The sequence below is a fragment of the Papilio machaon genome, chromosome 7 (assembly GCF_912999745.1).
Source record: "Papilio machaon chromosome 7, ilPapMach1.1, whole genome shotgun sequence".
Classification (NCBI taxonomy): domain Eukaryota; kingdom Metazoa; phylum Arthropoda; class Insecta; order Lepidoptera; family Papilionidae; genus Papilio; species Papilio machaon.
In genome coordinates this window covers 5,891,565-5,911,912 of record NC_059992.1, presented here as the reverse complement: position 1 = coordinate 5,911,912, position 20,348 = coordinate 5,891,565, and the positions used below count along the sequence as shown (strand labels likewise).

Below are 20,348 nucleotides of genomic sequence, written 5' to 3'. Positions count from 1 at the left end.
CTCTGAAAGTTCTTAGCTCTACCCATCACGTACTTTTAAAGTATATTGCGTATCCTCACACATACGTATAGAGAGGGTTATTGTTGTTTTTCAAAGCCGACGCTAACGGTGGAAACATTTCGCCTCAACTGAAAGGGGTTTCACTATGCCTTAACAGATTTGCGTGTGCAGAGATCTCTTAGATGTCGAATACTTCTTTTTAACTGCGGTCGCTTTTATTACGAGTTTACGAACCGTAAAAATGTAAATCAGATTGTAAGATCGTGAATTATTGTTCTTTTTATTGCTATTAATATTTGCGGACAGTCCCACAAAGCATTATATTAACGATGTGTTTTTATTTTCTTAGGAAAAATATAATTTGTTCTAATCCGCAAACTCGTATTTTAGTCATAGCTAGAGAAATAGTAAATATAAAAAGTTGTTTAAATTGTAGTTTCGCAATTTGTTAGCAGTGATTTATATAATGTGTCATACATTTTTAGCACGTTTCACCCATAGCTAACTGCATTAATATTCAAAGTAGTCCTGAAAAGTATTACAAAGTTCGGAGATCGTTAAAGTCTAGACAAAAGCTTTCAATCTTTCTTATCTCTATCATCTTTATATTTCTTTAGCGAATCTTCCTTAACGAGGACTACTTGAATAGATAGCATCAATGGATGCAACTTAAATAGATATTAAGAAACATTTCCAGACCTTCTCTAAGATAAGTTTCACTTGATCCCCGGCCATTGTGATAGCCATCTGTAGAAAATTCGGTGAAAAGCCCCGGGGTTCATTCGCCATTCATGGGGCGATTTGATTTACTTAAGATCTTTTGCTCGATACTGTCTATTAAGCGAGTGGTTCGCGGACTGACTTTTATAAAAGAATAATTGAATATGTTGACCGTTGTAAAAGTTTCAATGTAACATTTTTTTTTACTTATATTTAAATTCCAATAATTGCGTAGTATTTGAAGGTTTTTAACTAAGTATGGAATTTTAAATTACTAGAATGCAAACATAAATCGCCGCAACAATTACATATTCTTTATTCACATTCGGGAAATCGTAATAAATAAATACAAAAGTCGTAAATCAGGAACGCGACATTTATTTAATTTTGAATAGTTACTATACTGAAGCTTTATGCGTATGTTATGATAATATTATAATAAGTTATATCAAAACTTTATAGGATAAAAAACAAAGTTAAACTAAGTTTAACTTAATGGAAAATTCAAAGTATTTTTCCACTTTATATGAAATTTAATCCGTTATATCTGACGCTAAGGCTCGAGTTATATGAGTACTTTTTATTTCTCTTCCAGTCGATATTTAAAAATTGTTATGAAGGTAGACTTTATCGAACTTAGGGAGGGTTAACGCGTGGTTCCGGGCGAGTGGACCGACGATTTATAAAATGAGTTTGCGGTGCAACCAAGCCGTGATACCCCATTGGTTACGTCTCACTTCTCTGTTAGAGATTGTCGATATCAAAAATTTCTAGTTATCGATATTTTTAAGAGCGTCGGTGTCTCAGGGGTTAAGCACTTGATTTGCAATCTGCATCCTGGGTTCGAATCCCGCCGTGAATGTATTTTTCGATTCTCGATTTACATATGTCATTTATCCGACGTTCTTACGGTGAAGGAAAACATCGTGATGCAACCTGCAAATATCTGAGAAGAAATTCAATGATATGTGTCAAGTCAACCAACCAGCACTAGACCAGTGGGGTTGACTACGGTCTAGTCACCCCTAACTTGGGGTAGCTCCCCCCCCTCCCCCTCGGTGGGGACGTATAGTGAGCTGATGATGATGATATTTTTGAACAGAATTTATAATCTGTTTTCGATGAGAAGTCTAAGCGAATAAAAATACAGGATAATCGGATCCCGTAATGATATATCTTATTTGATTGTCATTTGCAGAATTTGATTTGAAATCATAATATTTATTTAGATTTGATACTTAACTTATTGCGTTTCTTTTTACTTTTTACAGTTTATAAAGTAGCATAGAGTTGTCTTTTTCTTAATGAAATTGAAATGCAAAAAAAACTAACAAACCAAAAAAATACAAACAAACAAATTGGTAATTCGTTTTTCAAAAAAAGTTACTTCATTATCCTAAACATAGGGATATTTCATCTTTGTCTTTAAATATGAAACGTTATATAACAGTAAAAGTAGTTAAATAGTAAAAAATATTTATACTCTTTTATCGATAAATTTTCTCTGGCAAGGTACACATCACTATCGCAAGGCATTTGTCGCGGGCCGTCACCATTTCTCCCTCAGCGCGCCATCAGTGGAAAGTTAAAAGCATTGAAAGACATATCGCGAGTTCCTTCCCGGCTCCATTGTTCTCTCGCCCTTTGTCCCGCGCCGAATGTTTTAATGTAATTGGCTTTGTGCTACATTTTTTTTATTCGGCAACTTACATGTACTCCGTTGCCCTCAGTCCATTACTCTATTACTTACGTATATAAATAAGTTTTTTTTTTTTACCGAAGCATTAAAAATAACGTTTATCGTCCAAACTATCATAACTTTGAACTAAGTAAATAATAACAAGAAATTAGGCTGTGTTTTAATTTATGTCGTACTTTAAACAGAATTGTAGTAAAATAATTAAGCTCTAATAGCCTGGGATACTGGTTGATGAGATTTGAACCAACTATTCGACTATTAGTCTACTATAGTCGAATGGTTTTTAGACTATCAACAAGTTGTTTAAAGACTTCATTAGAAGTTAATTATTACAAAAAGAACATTTTTCTTGATTTATTACATTAATCTGCAAGCAATTAGTATTCACTCATAAAATTAACGATAAGAAATATGTCGAACATTTATTGTTCAATAAAAAATAAAAATATTGGAAAGTGTCATTACCTTAATAATTGTAAGTAATAAGTGATGAGCTAGGCGTCCTTTATCCTTTTCCTCCACTACCCCGACTCGACTGACTTCAGTAAGTGAGTTGGATATAAATTGGGGCATTGTCTGTGAAACTGGAGCATTCGCAAGACTCCTAACGTCATTCTGCAATAACTGAGCGAAATAAGAAATGCTTTTAAACTCACTCTTTCTACCATATTAAATTTCTCTAATGCGTGATAAGGATAAAAATGGATAAATCGTCAGGATATTCTTTTAGAATAAAATTGCCGGTTTTGAATGAATTCGCTATTTGTTTTCTCTTTCTTGTGATAGTCGTCGTTTCATTCTGTCTTACAGCACTTAGCACGATACGGTCCTGTCACCGAAATGTAGGATCAATCCGCAGAGTTATTCAGCACTAATTTTCAAATATTTCCATCACTTATTCGTTTAATTTATATAAAAAGACCAAAGTCTAAACATAAAAACCGTACATTTCATTGTATTGAAACAGTATACAATCAGAGTTGAAACCAATAAAAACATCACCTCATATCCTAAGATAGTAACTGAGGTTTTTCTGGTTTTTGCATTTATTTATTTAATAATCAATAGTAATTAATTTAGTTTATTTTATTTTATATACCCATATAAATATTTCATAAGCCAAAGTGAGTGATAAGTGATTAAAAAGGTTATAAATTGTTGACAAGGCAAATAACCTTCAATCTTAGCTTGGCTGAGGAACTAACTGCATCTTCAGTTTCGATCGTTTCGATATAAAATGATTATTAATAATGTCAATAAATGAACGAAAGTAGGGAAAAATTGCAGAATATCTCAGGGACAGAGGACAGAGGGAGCGTAGCACGCATTTCTGGCTAGTTTGATATCAGCTCCCGTGACGTCACGACCGTCTCGTGCCTCATTTAATATACGATAAATCAAGTTAGTTTCACTCAGTGTAATATAGAAAAATTGTAAGTAATCGTATTAAATGAAACCACAATCAAATTATTATCATTCTAAATGATCTGATCTTTATCGTAGATATTTTCCTTTAAAGTTGTTCCTTTAGTAAATTTCTGTAACTGTATTTTATTTTGGGAAATCCACAGGTGGTTTTCGACTTATCTCCCTTGAGAGTGATAATTGAAATTGAACCTTTACCGTTTGATATAAGGTGGTAAATTGTTTAGTGAGGGGTTAGGGTGTGAATGATATAACCTGTTGATTCGTCGTGAAGAAAGCTACAAGGAAAATGTGGCGTTGGCTGTAAGTATTGCTTACTTTAAGACGTTTTCGCTAGCAATAATTTCTAATACACGATTTATTATACAATATTAAAAAATTAGACATGTCATTAAATGAATTTCATATTTAATGCATTAGAAAAAAATAACGTTTGGTAAAAACGTAAATTTTTGTAGTGCTTATATGACACTTCATAAAGAAAGTAATCGTGTTTTATAACATCCACTTTTATCTAAGCAATTTTTGATATTAAAAATGTGGAGAGTATTATGCAATAAAAGCACAATAATTTTCTCAAGCAGACATAACTTTATTATTAAAATGTAAAATAGGATTTATATCGTCTGCTTGCTTAATGTATGCATGTACGTACAATATACTACTGCTGTAAAATGATAATAAAATTGTGACATTGTTATTTAGTTCCTTGTACTTTGTGTCTTTCTGTTAAATTATTAAAAATTTTTGAAAACCTAGACATTTAGTGTTACTTCAAAAATACAGTTAGAAACTAGTTAAACATGTGTTTTAACCCTTTGACCGCTGATGATTAATATTATGAACGTCAACGTGGTTATGAATTAATACGTTTTACACTTAAATATGTGTCACCAAAACTGCTTCCGCTACAAGTTCTTTGTTATTTATTTGTTAAGATCGCATTTCGGAAGTTTACACAATCAAGATTTCTTGCTACATATGTTCAAGTTAATTAAAACACTAAGTTTTTTTATGGTTAGGCCCTTAGAGGTTGTCTATTTCAGTAAATAATAATGTTAGTAAATTTTAAACGAGTACTTCAGTATAATAAGTACTTGGACTTCAAGTGGTTTTTATTTCCGGGCCAGTTGTAAATTGTGAATTGTCATAATTGTCTGCCAACGATTATTGTGTACTAGCTTTTACCCGCGACTCCGTCCGCGCGGAATAAAAAATAGAAAACGGGGTAAATGTAAGTATCCTATGTCCTTTTCCTGGTTCTAAGCTACCTCCCTATCAATTTTCAACTAAATCAGTTCGACCGATCTTGAGTTATAAATGGTGTAACTAACACGACTTTCTTTTATATACTCGTATATAGATTTTTAAACTGCCAAATATCTTAGTTTTATCATTATTTCATTAAGCGTTCATCACTAGGTACTTTGGAATAAGGGCCTAAGAATTGCACACTTTGCTTACATGTCCCTATTTTATTATTTTATTTAAAACCACCCTGCTATTGTCGTTGTTACTATAAATCTATCTTGGTTGTAGAAAAATAGATCCCAATTCAATGGTTTTATTAAAGTTGGTAAATTCATGTTTAGTTCTTTAAAACACGTCGTATTAAAAGAAAAGGTGGGCATTAACTCGTTAATCCGATAATCGTTAATTAACGAAGTTAACATTTTGCTTAACGGATTAACTTTTAAGTTAACTTCAAAAAGTGTAAACGCTTTTGTTAACTTCCGTTAAACTCAACTTCCGTTAATTTAGTCCGTTAATCGTTACATTAGAAACTTGGAGACGTGCTGTCATTTTGTTGAAATTACCACGCTCGTAAGTTCAGCTACGTTGGGCGACTGTCGGCGATTCGTGCAAGTGTGATACATCAGAGCGTCCGGGAAAGACGTGACCAACAGGATAAAATCTAAAGAAGGTTCGAAAAAACTTTACTGCATTCATACTTTAATAGTTTGTCTAATACTTCATATACAAATACCACTAACTGACTATAATTTCAATTGCAAAATGCAAAATAGTCAAGTGTGAAAAGATCGAATTAATGTGATAGGGGAATGCATAGTGAAATAAATATAGTGAAACAAGTGTCGCCACAATGAATGATGAATCGAAATATCTTCTTTTCACTTGTTTTACCTATTTCTCTAAGTCCCAAAAGCAGTATATTTCGATATGGATAACTTTTAACTTGCTTTAATTTTTCGCGAATTAACGCATTAACGATTAACGAAGTTAATTTTTTAATTAACGAATCAACGATTAACGAAGTTAACTTTTTGATTAACTGTGCCCACCTGTGTCAAAAGGCTACTGTTAAATTAGTTACCGATTTATCCAACATTAGAAGATTTAAAAATATCTTGTAGTAAATGTAGCCCATGTCACCCGGGGATAGTGTAAGTTTCCAACAGTGATATAATTTTTCGTCGTGTTATAGGCTATTCAATGCAAATGAACAAGCAAACAATCAAATCTTTCTCCTTTATAATTTATTAGTACATGAAGTTACTATTTAATTCACTAGAGGCTCAAAAGAAAGTAATACTATGTAACATTTAAATTAGTGTACATCTACACATCTAGTTTCCAATAAACCGAGAACAAAGGGGATGCAATTGACAACAACACGATACACGAAGCTGTAACGAAGTCTCATTGATTTCCATCGCAGTAGAAAATCTTTTTAGCTTCATTTCCCGGTCGTGTGTGCAAAGCTTTATAGTTATGCTACGTCTATCCTTGATTCCCCGTACTTATATTTCGTACGTCTTCACATGTCCCGTACAGTTCCCGAGGGATTTTATTATGTCTCAGGTATGCCCAATTTATTTTTATGATCTAACACTGCGTGATTTTCGGGGATTTTATTCTTTTACCATTAAATAATAATTGTTCGTTCGTTTTTTTTGTTCTATTGGAAGTTATCTATGTTTATAAGACAGTTATACAAAATAATTATAGACGATGTTTTTCTTATTAAGTCGTATAAGATATAAATGAGGCTTATGCCCAGCGGTGGTGTACATGGCTGAAAAGAAGAAGCAGTTAAAATATAACAGCTATCTCAATAAAATTTAATAATTAAGTCACCGCTTGCTATATTGGGGTAGGCAGAAAATACGCAACTTCCACAAATATGTTTTATTAAATAATAAAATGGTCCTTAACAAATTAGACTTATGATCCATTTTATTGGATTCTTTGAAAACATTTCAGTTACGTAATGTCCTTCTTGTGGATTGACGGAAAATCGATAGAAGCTCGGGGACTTACGATGCGAATATTAAAATTAGCTACACAATTGTTCCCAGTTCTCGACAAAATTATATTTCATAAAAAATATCCTCGCGGGAATTCATCCGATTGCCTGCTTCTGTTCAATTTATCAATCATTTTTGTGACTATTCTTAATACTTTTTTTATAGTTAAATATCCATAGATTCTCTAATTTTAGACTAACATGAAACTCGTATTTAACAGGCTTAATTTAAAAAAAATAATATGTTAAATTGTGTCAACATAAAATATACATTTGTTTGAAATTCAAAAAGGGCCTCGTTTAAACGAACCCACCCGCGCAATTTCGGTATTGCAAATTTAAAAGAATACTTTTGTCGATTCGTTAAAAAAAACTAGGTTAAGTCGAACACCATTGTCGATGTAACCATTTTATTTTATTTCACCCTTAAACGCATGCAATTCATTCGATCCCCGCGAAGAGCATTACCCTCTAAGCTCCGGTATTTGCGTAATTGATATTTACAACTAACCTGGATTTCAAAACGCTTTTACCAGGATTAAATGGGGATTTGTTAGGATCTTCCTCCTTCGAGTGTTTCCTTCAATTTATTAACAGCCCGTACAAAAAGCTGACATCGCTTACAGTTCACGTTTTGAGGCTTTTATGCCAATGATAAATGTTACCAAGAAAATATTTTTTAAAGTTAAAATGTACCTAAGATTTTTAGTAAAAATACATTGAGATTGAGTTGTTACTGTAAGATTTTAGAATCAGTTTCGCCAAAAAATGAATACTAAATAAGTAAAACATTTTCTAGTAAGTCTGTAGCAACATACGAATACACATCTTAAAGTTATCTTATTATTTGCAAAAAAACTACACAAGTTATAGCTAATTTATAAATAAATATAATGTAAGCGAATGGACAGTATTTGGCTTGTATATGAAAATATAGTCTAGGGAGAACCGGGCGTTGTGAAAATCAAGAAACAATAAAGGTCGATCCAGAACGTGAGATCCGACCGGGCGGCCAGATTAGACCCCAACAAAGAGAATAAGAATCCACCGACCAAATATCATTGCAAATACGACACGCTGTTTTGTTTGCCTTCAATTTTTATGATATTCAATAAAACTCTTCGCGGAAATAGAATTTCATTTTTCACAGCACAAAAATATAAAATGTATTTTGTTTTTTACATTTCAATTTGAGTCTGTTTGATTTGATTCTTTTGTTTTTATTGATTTATAAAGATGTTGATGCTTTATTTCATTGCAATTTTAAAAGTCACTTTCTATTAATAAACTTGTTATGAACACATTAACTTAGTTCATAAAAATATTCAATATATAATCCTCTGTAAAGAAAAATGGAATGAAAATTTGTCAGCGAACGTTTATCATTTTAAACTTTGGTATAGAAAGAAAAGAAGAGCTTCTCATTTACAGCGGAGTTAATTTTTAATTAAAAAAGTTTAAAATGAAAACATTAAAACTACATACACTTTGAATCACAAACTCTTAAGATACTTTTATAAACGAATTTCAATTTATATACACGACTGTTATCAAATAAATAATAATTCTATCAAATTCGCAAAGCTCTCGCGATCTTGTCTATCCGCAGCCATAAAATAAATCTGGTCATAAATAAAGAAGGAGCCGCTAACAAGCGTCTCGGATTCACCCAGTTATATTTCTTGGCTCACTTCGCCATTTTTGTCATAACTCTATTATACTTCCCAGTGTCGAAATGTGAGATTACCGTCTTGATTTATTTTTACCTACAATGTTATTAATCGCACAGGAAAAATAAAAAGAAAGCTATGATAATCCTTCATTAAGGTACTTGTAACAGACGAATATTTTCAACAGGAAAATTATTATTATTTGATTATAATATAGTTAGTATGTTTAAAAACATAACTATTAAAGAAAAAGTAGTCTAAAGGTTCAAATTTAAAGAAAATTATGCAGTGCAGGTTATAATAGAAAGAAATGTTGAGTAATTATTGGACTTCAAGTATTTATTAAAATATGAGCATAAGACGAATGCAGGAAGACGCGAAAACAAAACACCGAATTTACTTTAACAAAGTCAAAGCTTAATGACATTTGTTGTATGCTAGACATGCATTCCCGATCGCAGGGTAGTCGGGAAACAAATTTATCCGACAATTGTAAATCAATTAGAGAGGGTGGCTTCGCGGGGGTGTAATAGCTACCATCCCCCTCGCGCTTGCCAGGGCCGAAATTGGAACGAAATATTCTCATTAAATATATTTTAATTGATTTTTTAAATTTTATTTCGGCGTGGCGTAACTGTGTATACGAGTACTGTTAGTCTGGTTTATTAGTCTATGATTGTAACGTATTTAAACGTCACAAAATCTGTGTACCGCGTACTATGAGTTTTGATAAATTCAATAATAAAATAAAGGCCGATAAGACTATCGGGACCCGTGGTCATAAAACAAAGTAAATTATGACAGCTCACTGACTGTCGACGTCAAAATTGTCACAAGATCTCTGTTTACTGTAGCTGCCATGTAATTTTCTTCTTTTATATCATTTCCTATGTCTAACCGTGGGTTACTGAGAACAAAAATCCCCGTTTAAACCATGTGGTTATCTGTATTTTGTCAAATATGTGCATGTGTATAACGATATTTTGACCTCAGAAACCAACGATAGCAGCGCCTCTCTCAACGATTCAAATATCCTTGTTTGAGTATACTTCAAATGGAATGTTTGAAAGTAATAATCTCGCAACAAGTACGAAACTATGTCATGCACACAACAATAGACAGTTTTAATAAAGAGCCACTCGTTCACCGAGCGTTAATTAATCAATTAAGAAGTCGTAGCGTTCCTCCCTGGCTACTATAGGTACTATATATATTCATAGTGGGGAATGTTCGAGTGCATATTGTGATCTACTTAATACACCTCCCCTTGCGGGCGCTCCTCGCACTTCACGTCCGATTCAGGTCTCCTGTCTTCGAAAAGTCGAGAAAACTTGCATGGGTAATCACACGACTTGAAATAAATTTTAAACGTTTTAATCAAGAAATTAAATTATTCTTCTATTTCCCCAGAGTATTTTGTAATACCTTTTTTTGAAGCATCATTTGTATAGTAAATTCATTTGTGAAAAAATCTATTCTAAGAGCGGTTTTTGAAATTCACAGTTAATCTAACGCACGTAGTTTTCACCTAAAGAAATCCATAGTTGAATTTGTGACTAGCTTACTTCAATAGATATATACGACACTGAATACAAGATTGTTTTCCTTTGATTTTGTTAATATATTTCTTAATTTTACGGTATTTTGGTTTACTATGGTTTATTAAGACGACATAAAATTTATCTTGTGAATAGATTAATTATTGTAGTAGTAAACAAAATAATTTAAACATAATGTATAATTTCAGATGATTTCTAAGAAATCTTACCATATCAAATCTATATATCCTTATATAACTGCGCACATATATGTGAGAGTACGAAGTGGTCACGTAGAAGGCTTAGTACGTTCCTTTAGACTTTAGAGTGTTGGTGAAGTTGTACGAATCTTCAATAGAAGTCGGTCAGAGCTAATTAATCGAGGAAACTTTATTGAATATACTTCAAACTATTCTTTATTGTTACAAACTTCAGAAACGTCTATTGTTAAATGTTTTTTATCTTTAAAATATTTTATTAAATATAAATTGAATTTCTACTCTGGTAATACGCGATGTTTTAAAAATTCTCTTATGATAACACAATATTTTTAATTAATGTTGTGTATGCAGTAGTTTCGGCTAAGGAAACCCACAAACATATTCTTAATTTAGTTTCAAAAAATAATTACAATTAGCAAAAGTTATTTGCTAAATTAATTATTAAAATGCTCAGTTTTTGATTTACTTCTTCAATATTTACACATTTCCTTTGTGAATAGATATTATTATTAGAAACCATAAAAATAATGATAGTATACATTTTAGGGTGTAGATACACTGTGACAAAACATCAATTACACCATTTTAAGTTACATCAGATAATTACAGGCATCGTACGTGGGGTGCATTAGCCGTACAATAAAGAAAACGCGCCGTCGCTCGTGCGAGGGGACCGACCGGCCTCACGAAACATTAAAAAATATACTACCTAAGCTCGTTTAAATAAATACTCAACTCAACTCGTACACAAATATTGTAATTTTACATTACTTGTGTACGTTTTAGATAAGTAAGAAAACATCAAAGCATACTTATAATATGTTTATTAAAAAAAATCGGGGTCACCAACGAGCATATAAGTACAGTTCAGTAAATCTCGTATTACTGTCGGATTACCAAGCATCTAGTCTCGTGTTAATTAATTCATGGAAACATTATGGAAAAGTTAGTCGCAGTCGCACCAACTTTATAACTTGCATATGACAGTAAATTACAAAGGCCAATTTAGAAGTGGGACGACAAGGTGCCTAGTAAAGGAAATTTGTCGTCTAAATTAATTGTTTGCACTCTTATTGCGTAAATAATGCTGTGACTTAAAATATATTAAAATTAAATAAACACAACTGGTTTATTTTAGCAAATATGTATAACTAGTTGTTACGCGGCTCCGTCCGCGCGGAAGGCAAAATAAAACTCAATTGGTAGCTTATGTGTTCTTCCAGACTGTGTTCGACATCTATGGCAAATTTCATAGAGATTTGTTCAGCCGTTCCATCCATCTAAACATTCGCATTTATAAAATTAGTATGATTTTTTTCTGGGTACTATCAGGGAAAAGACCAGTTCAACAGAAAAAAGCCCCACTAAATATATATACATATGTGAAGTTGTAAGACAAATGAGAGACCATGCTGGGGACCCAACAGACATTCGTGTGTACAAAATCATTTCAGTGCACAGGCAAAAGAAATTAGTACACAATCGGTTTAGCTTTAACTGTTGATAGGAGTCCCGTCCAGTCAGATCTAAACACATTATCGCGGGGACGGAGTGGGGGCGCTGGCGTCGCGCGTCGCTTCCACTTGGTTATGCCTTTTATGCAACGATTCATTACTGGCAACGTTAAAATGGGGGAGCGAACAGATAGGCGCATTTATAACTTTTGTCAGCGGAAAAATGAATTTACACACCAGTAACCTTCATATCGTGATATATTTTATGATGATGTTGCGATTCAAATGAATGTCATAATAAAAGAGGATACAGATCAAATGTTTAGTTTTTGATACTTTTACTTTAAGAATGCAATAAGAATCGTAAATTAAGAGTGAATCAATTCATAAATTCGCACCAGATTGAAGACTTAGTCTGAATATGATAGGTGGTGGTATAAACAACACTAGTATTGTTAAATACTGCCAAGATTAATGGTTTACCTTTTCATTCACCATTCGTATACTGGTTTATCAAATTATAGCGACCTATTTTCTTTCAAAATAGCTTCGTAATTTGTCTGTAAAACAAGTTTTTCCACACGTAGTTCAGGTGCGATCTTGCATGACGTTATTAAGGGGACCGGCGCATTTTAATCGCATTTCGAACGGAATACGTCCCCGACGATCGTTTTAATTATCGAGAAAATAGAAGTAAAATATTCTCGGTGTCGTCGATCATGATCGCGAAGCTTTTTAAGCAGCATCTAGATTAGCTGAATGGGGTATTTTGTTAATAAAATATTACTATAGTTCGCTTTTATAAAGTCAAATTATTTATTACAAAATTTTGGAATCGTTATAAAGGAACCAGTGATAATCTGTAATAACATAGACTTATATTTTTTAGCAAATAAGGTCGATGAAAGGTCATGCTTTGAGACTAACTAAATATACAAATAACGAAGAAATAGCGAAGAACCCATAGTGTTGAAAATTGGAAATTTACGTCCGTCTTTAGACTTTACTTCTTTCAACTTTGTAATTTCATGTTTTAATACAATTAATTTGTTTCAGAAATGCTCAGTATGAGAACTTCCACGTGGAGCAGAAGGGATACGATCAGATGTACGATGGCGAAGACCTGGAAACGCCTCCGTCCCCCGACAGGCCGCCGCCAAGACAAATTGGTACATACATGGTGCTTCAAAACATGTTTACAATGTTTTCTCTATGAGTCATAACCTCCCTCCTCTTTGACAGTACAGTACAGAATAGTTCTACGTAGAGACGTAGTACTGTATGTCCTACTGTTGTAAACATATCTATCAGTCAAATCTTACTTCACTCCCATATGTATATTGTTTCTCACAATATTCGCACACTTTCTTCTGTTTTCCTCTATCTTTGTAACCATCCACATTCAATCTCCTCTCTTTTTAGCCGACTTCAAAAAGAAGGAGGTTATCAATTCGTCTGTATTTTTTTTTTTTTTTATGTGTGTTACCGCGATACTCCGCCCCTGGTGGTCCGATTTTGATGAAAAATATTTTAATCGAAAGGAAGTGCTTGCAGGTGGGTCCCATTTTTTTGTTTTTTTTTTAAATAACTAGAAGACTAGTAGATTTTGAATATAGCTTCAAAATTTGTTGCGAAGATTAGGGACATTTTTGCTTTCAGCGCTTACGTAGGCTAAACTATAGGACCTACATAAAAATGATGTATGGCGAATTGTAGCTCTTTAAATGTGCTAAATAAAAGTCAGCGATAGCATATATCTATCTTTTATAGTTTTCTCACAATAACCATTTTTTTCTTCAGAAACATCAATTAAATTCATGCCCTATTTCCGACGCTATTATTCGAGTTCAGTATTAACCCTTATGTAAATAAACATGTTCATTATCAAGAGAATTTAATGTAGATTATATTTGCAATTGAAACTATATCATTCTGTCTAATAGTTTAGGAGATATCGTAAGAATAAAATTACGCGGAAACGAAAAATGCTACATGAAAAGCACAATTTTGCTTTCTGGACTTACGAAGGTCAAACTATATGACTTACATAAAAATGATGTCTGGAGTAATTATAGATCCTTAAATTTGCTAAATAAAAGTCTTCGGTGGCATATATCTATCATCTATGGATGTCTCACAAAAACCATGTTATTGTGAACAAACTTCGATTAAAATGGACACGAAAAACAGCGCCGTAAGCTTACGGCGCTATTATATTATATTCGATATGAATCCTTATCCAAATAAATATGTTTTATGGCAAGAGTATTAAATGCAGATTACATTAGCCTTTAAACTATGTAATTCTGATCAATAGTTTGGGAGATATTAAATTATTAAAAACTACGCGCATTCGAAAAATGCTAGTGCGGCGCGCGGCTGGACCAAATTAAAGGTACGCTACGATGTATTAGTTCGGTAATTTTCAATTTGTATACCGATTTTGATAATTATTTCATTGTTTAAAGGATAAGTGGTTATCTGCTGCATTCTAAATTAGTTTTTGAATTGAAATACACACATATCAAATAGGAAAGTCCTTTTCTTTATTTGTCTTATTTATGTCTTTATACGTATTAACGAAATTTGTAATTGAACTTCAAATTCACTAAAAATTGTGAAATAAAACAAAAATTTTAAGAAAAAAAAATAGCCGACTTCAAAAAAAAACAATCTCAAACAAAATGCACTGAAAAGTAACCTAAAAAAACCAATTTCAAACAAAATACACTCAAAAGTAACATAAAAAAACAATTTCAAACAAAATGCACTCAAAAGTAACCTAAAAAAAAACCAATTCAAACAAAATGCATTCAAAAGTAACATAAAAAAACAATTTCAAACAAAATTCACTAAAAAGAAACAAAATAATGTCATGAAAACTCTCTAAACTCTAGTAGTTGCTCTCGTTGCGCTCTCTAATAGTAGGGGCTCAGTTTTCCGCAACTCCACGACAAGCGCGTATTTTGCGTGTCTCTAAACTCTAAAGAAAGTTCTCTTCTTTCTTGTAACATGTCTATATTGTATAATTATTGTTATTTTGGAGTCGGTTTCGGCCTAAGTAGGGACATAAACGTAAGTATGTCTAATACATCTCAAATATAAAATGTCTATTTACTTCGGCCGACACCGACTGCGAAATAACAATAATTATACAATATAGACATGTTACAAGAAAGAAGAGAACTTTCTTTAGAGTTTAGAGACACGCAAAATACGCGCTTGTCGTGGAGTTGCGGAAAACTGAGCCCCTACTTTTAGAGAGCGCAACGAGAGCAACTACTAGAGTTTAGAGAGTTTTCATGACATTATTTTGTTTCTTTTTAGTGAATTTTGTTTGAAATTGTTTTTTTATGTTACTTTTGAATGCATTTTGTTTGAATTGGTTTTTTTTTAGGTTACTTTTGAGTGCATTTTGTTTGAAATTGTTTTTTTATGTTACTTTTGAGTGTATTTTGTTTGAAATTGGTTTTTTTATTGTTGGTGGGTTCTTTATGCAAGCGTGTTTATTTGTTAGACAAGTACGTGCGGCCCGAGTGTCCATGCCTGAGCGCTCGCTACACAGTGGCGCTGCTGGCATGCTTCGGCTTCAGCATCATGTTTGGCATGCGTTGCAACATGAGCATGGCCAAGCTGAAGATGGTCGGCAAACACAACGTAAGTTTTACGTTACATAATTGGTCATATATGTAGCCATGTAGAACTGCCGTTATTTAGTAGGTGCTTACTAATGAAGAACCTTAATGAAGATTTTGTGAGAGAAACATATCTATAGTAATAACCCGAATTATTGCAAATAAAAATTGTATGTGTAATTGTGGCGGTTACTACTGTCAGTTGGTTGGCTGTCCTTTATTACATGGAAAAGACTGACTTACTTCACAGTTCACTGCAGTTTATTGAAGTTTTCTTTAATATGCAGAGATAGACTTAAAACATTTCAATGGCTAACGGAAAACTCTCAATTATTCGTTAAAAAAATTATAGCAAAAATAGTTTAAACTTGTTTTCCGACATTTACAGTTACATTTTGCATTATTTATTGTAGGAATCAGCAGGTGAACATACGGAAACTCCGTTCAACTGGACGGTGGAAGTAGAGTCCTCAATAGACTCGTCCTACTTTGCTGGCTACCTCATAACACAAGTTCCCGGCGGTTTCTTCGCATCTATGTACCCTGCGAACAAGATCTTCGGCGCGGCTATAGTGGCCTCTTGTCTCTTTAACATGGCGATCCCAGGAGCTATGACTATCGGACCTGCAGCTGTTGTTATGCTTAAAGTTGCCCAAGGGTTTGTTGAGGTTAGTAAAATTATCATAGATTATCAACGTAGGATGATTTCTTGAAATAAAATACTTCAATATTTATAACTAAATATAGACACTAACAATGAAGATGTTCATATGGTTAGAATGATACAATCATTATATTTCGTAGGGATGTGATGATATGTAATGCACGCGTCACATGTTAAAATTTGAAACATTCGACATTCAGGACGTGACCTTGCATGATCAGGCTTATTACTGGAGCTCGAAAATTCACAAAACGATCCCTGCAAATACACGACTCGTCAAGTTTGTCATTCCCCTTCCCTGAGAGCTCTAAGCTAACTTAATTCACTGAACTCTACTGTTTTATGCAAATGAGTGTTAGCTTAAAATAACAAAATTTACCTTTTGTATTAAAAGATAATGTTATGATGATTCTAGGATATTTAAGTAAAGTATTACTTTGCATTATCTAATATTGAAGTAAGTCTTCATATTTGTAAGTATAAGAAAAAAGTTATGTCATTTATTTGAATGTGTACGGATTTTACCTTTTTAAAATCACAAAATGAAGTTCAATTTCGATTCGAGAAAAACTGTTTGCGACAAAATTAAGCAAGTAATATATAGATAGATTTTCAATTACATACATACCTATCGTTATCTACACTAAGTTGTACTTGAACTCAGTGAGAATCGCTTTCCGATGTACAAAACCTCTTTAGGATTACGAGCCCTCCGTCTCTATGGTAACGTATTTATTCGCCTCCTTGTGCCGAGCTTAGCCGGATCTTCAATAGCAATGCTATCCTATTAAATACGACTGATTTTAGATTTTAAACATCTAAAGGAGCTATAAATACATCTACCAAGAAAACTATATTGCAAAAGAATAAAACTAGATATAAAAAAATACTACTACATAAATATATAGAAAAAAGTAAAAGTAGACACAGTAAGAAAACAACGTGTAATTTTTTTATGTATGCATTTATTTGTGTATAAACAGAAAGAGTGCAATCTGTGGGAAATGTAAATTTAAAGATGAGAATATGTTAGCAAAATTATTAGTGTCGTGACATATCGACTCTTGTTTTAATTTTAATAACTATTTTTAGGGTGTCACCTATCCATCTTGTCATGGTATTTGGAGGGTCTGGGCGCCACCTCTAGAACGTTCTAGGTTGGCAACGCTTGCCTTCTGCGGAACTTACGCTGGAATTGTGATTGGCATGCCTCTATCTGGCTTACTCACTGATTTTATATCCTGGCAAACACCATTCTACTTCTACGGCGTTTCTGGAATTATCTGGTGAGGAGAAGAGTTAATTTAGTTATTATTATGGTTACACAGTGATTCCCAAAATATGTAAGGTGGATCCCCTGACATGCATAGGAGAACCGACAGGGTGTACAATGGCGGGAAATGAAATTCTGAGTCCTCAAGTTGAAGAAGATATATAGCAGGAGTGGATTCACCGAAACCAGTAGTAAAGAAGTCTATGACAAAAAAGTCTGGAAATCCCTAAACTACCTGAAGTCTAACTTATAGTGTAGATAATAAGGTCTAATATCAATGTTTTATTTTAGGTATTTCGCTTGGCTGTGGTTGGTATTTGAGAAGCCGAGTAAGCATCCTAGTATCTCTGGCAAGGAGTTGACCTACATCGAGCAATCTCTAGGTACCGCTGCACAAGCCGCTATGCCCGGATTTTGGAACACACCATGGAAGGCTTTCGCTACCTCTCCACCTGTATGTATAAGTACCACTTCAGTTTGTCTCCCTTACCACCCGTTTTTATAACAAATTTGTATTCTTTTCTTTTAGGTATATGCTATCATTGTAGCAAATTTCTGCAGGACATGGAACTTCTGTTTGCTTGTCATCTTTCAGTCAGCGTATTTTAGTACGAGATTCAATATGAAAATAACAGAGGTATTATTTTAACTGTTGAATTACGAATATTATTACTTGATAGTAGATGTTCTTGTTGAACTAACAGCAGCAAGATTTTCAGTCTTAAAAATAAACAAGTACCTGGACATAAAATCCTTGATACTATTTGTCATTACTCTATCACTAATTATTTTCAGTCCGGTTTTGTGGGAGCCATACCTCACCTTATTATGACTTCACTGGTTCCCATTGGTGGAATGATGGCAGATTACTTGCGCAAGAACAACATCATGTCCACCACAAATGTACGCAAACTCTTCAACTGTGGCGGCTTTGGGCTGGAAGCTTTCTTCTTTGTTCTTACTGCTTATGCCGATAATAAGGTAAGTAGATCTCAATGAATGACACATTTTTATAATGACGATACATTTATTAGGCAGCCATCTTTTTTTTTTGTTTGTGTAATTCAACATTCATTTCATATCTTTCAATCGGTTGTTGATAAATGATAATTCATTAATTATGAACCTAATATACTGTTACTTATTCTCGCAGTACGTAGCAACTATCGAGCTGACGCTTGGCGTGGCGTGCAGTGGCTTCGCTATATCTGGATACAATGTTAACCATCTGGACATCGCACCGCGGTATGCTTCCATCCTGATGGGTCTGTCTAACGGTATAGGAACCATCGCTGGATTCATCGTGCCCATTGTTATCGACTATATGACTCAGGATAAGGTAAACAGTGCAGAATTTAATCGTCTTTTGTTTGATATGAGCGAAATAATCATTTTCAAACTAAAGAATGTTTTGTTTTGAGACGTGCTACAGTTGTAAATTATAATTAAAATTACAAGGAACTGTAAATTGCTACAGCCAAAAATGACTTCTACAATTTTCAGTTTACCAACTGATCCACATCACCCTCATTTCAAATTAAACTATATGAAAACCATGAAAGTTATCTTCATTTAGCAGTCGTGCGTTCAATTGAAAACTGTGAGTGACGCACCCCCGTACCATGGAGTTTCTCTCCTCGAGCCGCGAAACAAAAAGGACATTCGGCCGTGGCTAATTTAAAAAAGGAAATCGAGCTCAGCGAAACGCGCGTTCTGAATATAAAACGCGTCGCTTTGTGGGTGCGCGCCGATGCATTACATTGACTATATTTCGCGCTGAGCACTTTATTATTCTTACACTTTGAATGAAACGAAGTTTTCTAACAAACCCGCTCCACGCCAATCACAATTTTATTGGTGATAATTCTTGGAATATAGCCGAGTTCATTGTAATAGATTCCTATCATGTGTTTCTAAAGATAAAAAAAACCCTCTGAAAAAATTTTTTTTGTAAATAATTTTTTTTTTTAATTTTCATAAACCTATAATAATGTAAATGTAACTGAATTAACTAACTACATTACCAGATGATTGTGTTATTTGTTATAGTTATCGTAACGGATTTATTTATTTTTTAATCGTGACGACAGGAAAATCTGGAAAAGGCGATAACGGAATGGCGAGCGGTATTCCTTGTGGGCGCCACTGTGCACTTTATTGGCATCACAATCTATGCAATCTTCGCGTCTGGGGAATTGCAGCCCTGGGCAGAACCCACACCACCCTACGAGAGTCCCATGAAATCCTTGGACAATGAGACTACTTTCGTAAGTTCAACAGTAAACTAGTTTAGATGAGTTTTACTCATTGTTTTGTGTTCCAAAGTGTCTTTTAATACGAATATATATGAAGAAAGAAAGTAAAATTAAATATATGCTTGAAAAATGGTTGGGAACATTGTTCTCAGAAATAATTAATTTATAACTCGTAAAGCTAATATTTTAAATCTAATATATTATAATAAATCAACTTAAATATAATTAGAAAGATTCTCGATTTAAAAATTAAAGACACTTTTTATTTCCATGGCGTAATATAACTGTATATTAAATTTAGACGCAAGAACCGTCAGCACCACTAAAGGGCACGGAAGCTCCAGCGTATGGTGCAATCGCGGCACCTCCGCCACGGCCCCCGGCGCCTCAAGAGCACGTCCCCAACAACCCCTTCGTATCCGGCGCCTTTTATCAGGCGGAACCGGTTCAGCCACCAGCGCAAGAGTATCAGGAACCTAGTGAAGATGGCACCTATTAGTCGACTTCTCAGGTAAGTATCTCAAGT

The 20,348-nt window shown here is 33.6% G+C and overlaps 1 protein-coding gene across 1 annotated transcript in view; it reads left to right on the top strand.

Annotated features, from left to right (window-relative positions):
• The window catches only part of LOC106714885 (vesicular glutamate transporter 1), a 38,683-nt gene extending 18,335 nt beyond the window's left edge, over window positions 1–20,348 (top strand). Inside the window, exons 4-13 of the mRNA XM_014508004.2 lie at window positions 13,052–13,164; window positions 15,513–15,652; window positions 16,044–16,298; window positions 17,387–17,580; window positions 17,859–18,021; window positions 18,097–18,204; window positions 18,363–18,548; window positions 18,721–18,906; window positions 19,658–19,834; window positions 20,124–20,348. Coding sequence (XP_014363490.1) covers window positions 13,052–13,164; window positions 15,513–15,652; window positions 16,044–16,298; window positions 17,387–17,580; window positions 17,859–18,021; window positions 18,097–18,204; window positions 18,363–18,548; window positions 18,721–18,906; window positions 19,658–19,834; window positions 20,124–20,321 — 1,720 coding nt within the window. The 3' untranslated portion in view covers window positions 20,322–20,348. The remainder of the gene's footprint in view (window positions 1–13,051; window positions 13,165–15,512; window positions 15,653–16,043; window positions 16,299–17,386; window positions 17,581–17,858; window positions 18,022–18,096; window positions 18,205–18,362; window positions 18,549–18,720; window positions 18,907–19,657; window positions 19,835–20,123) is intronic.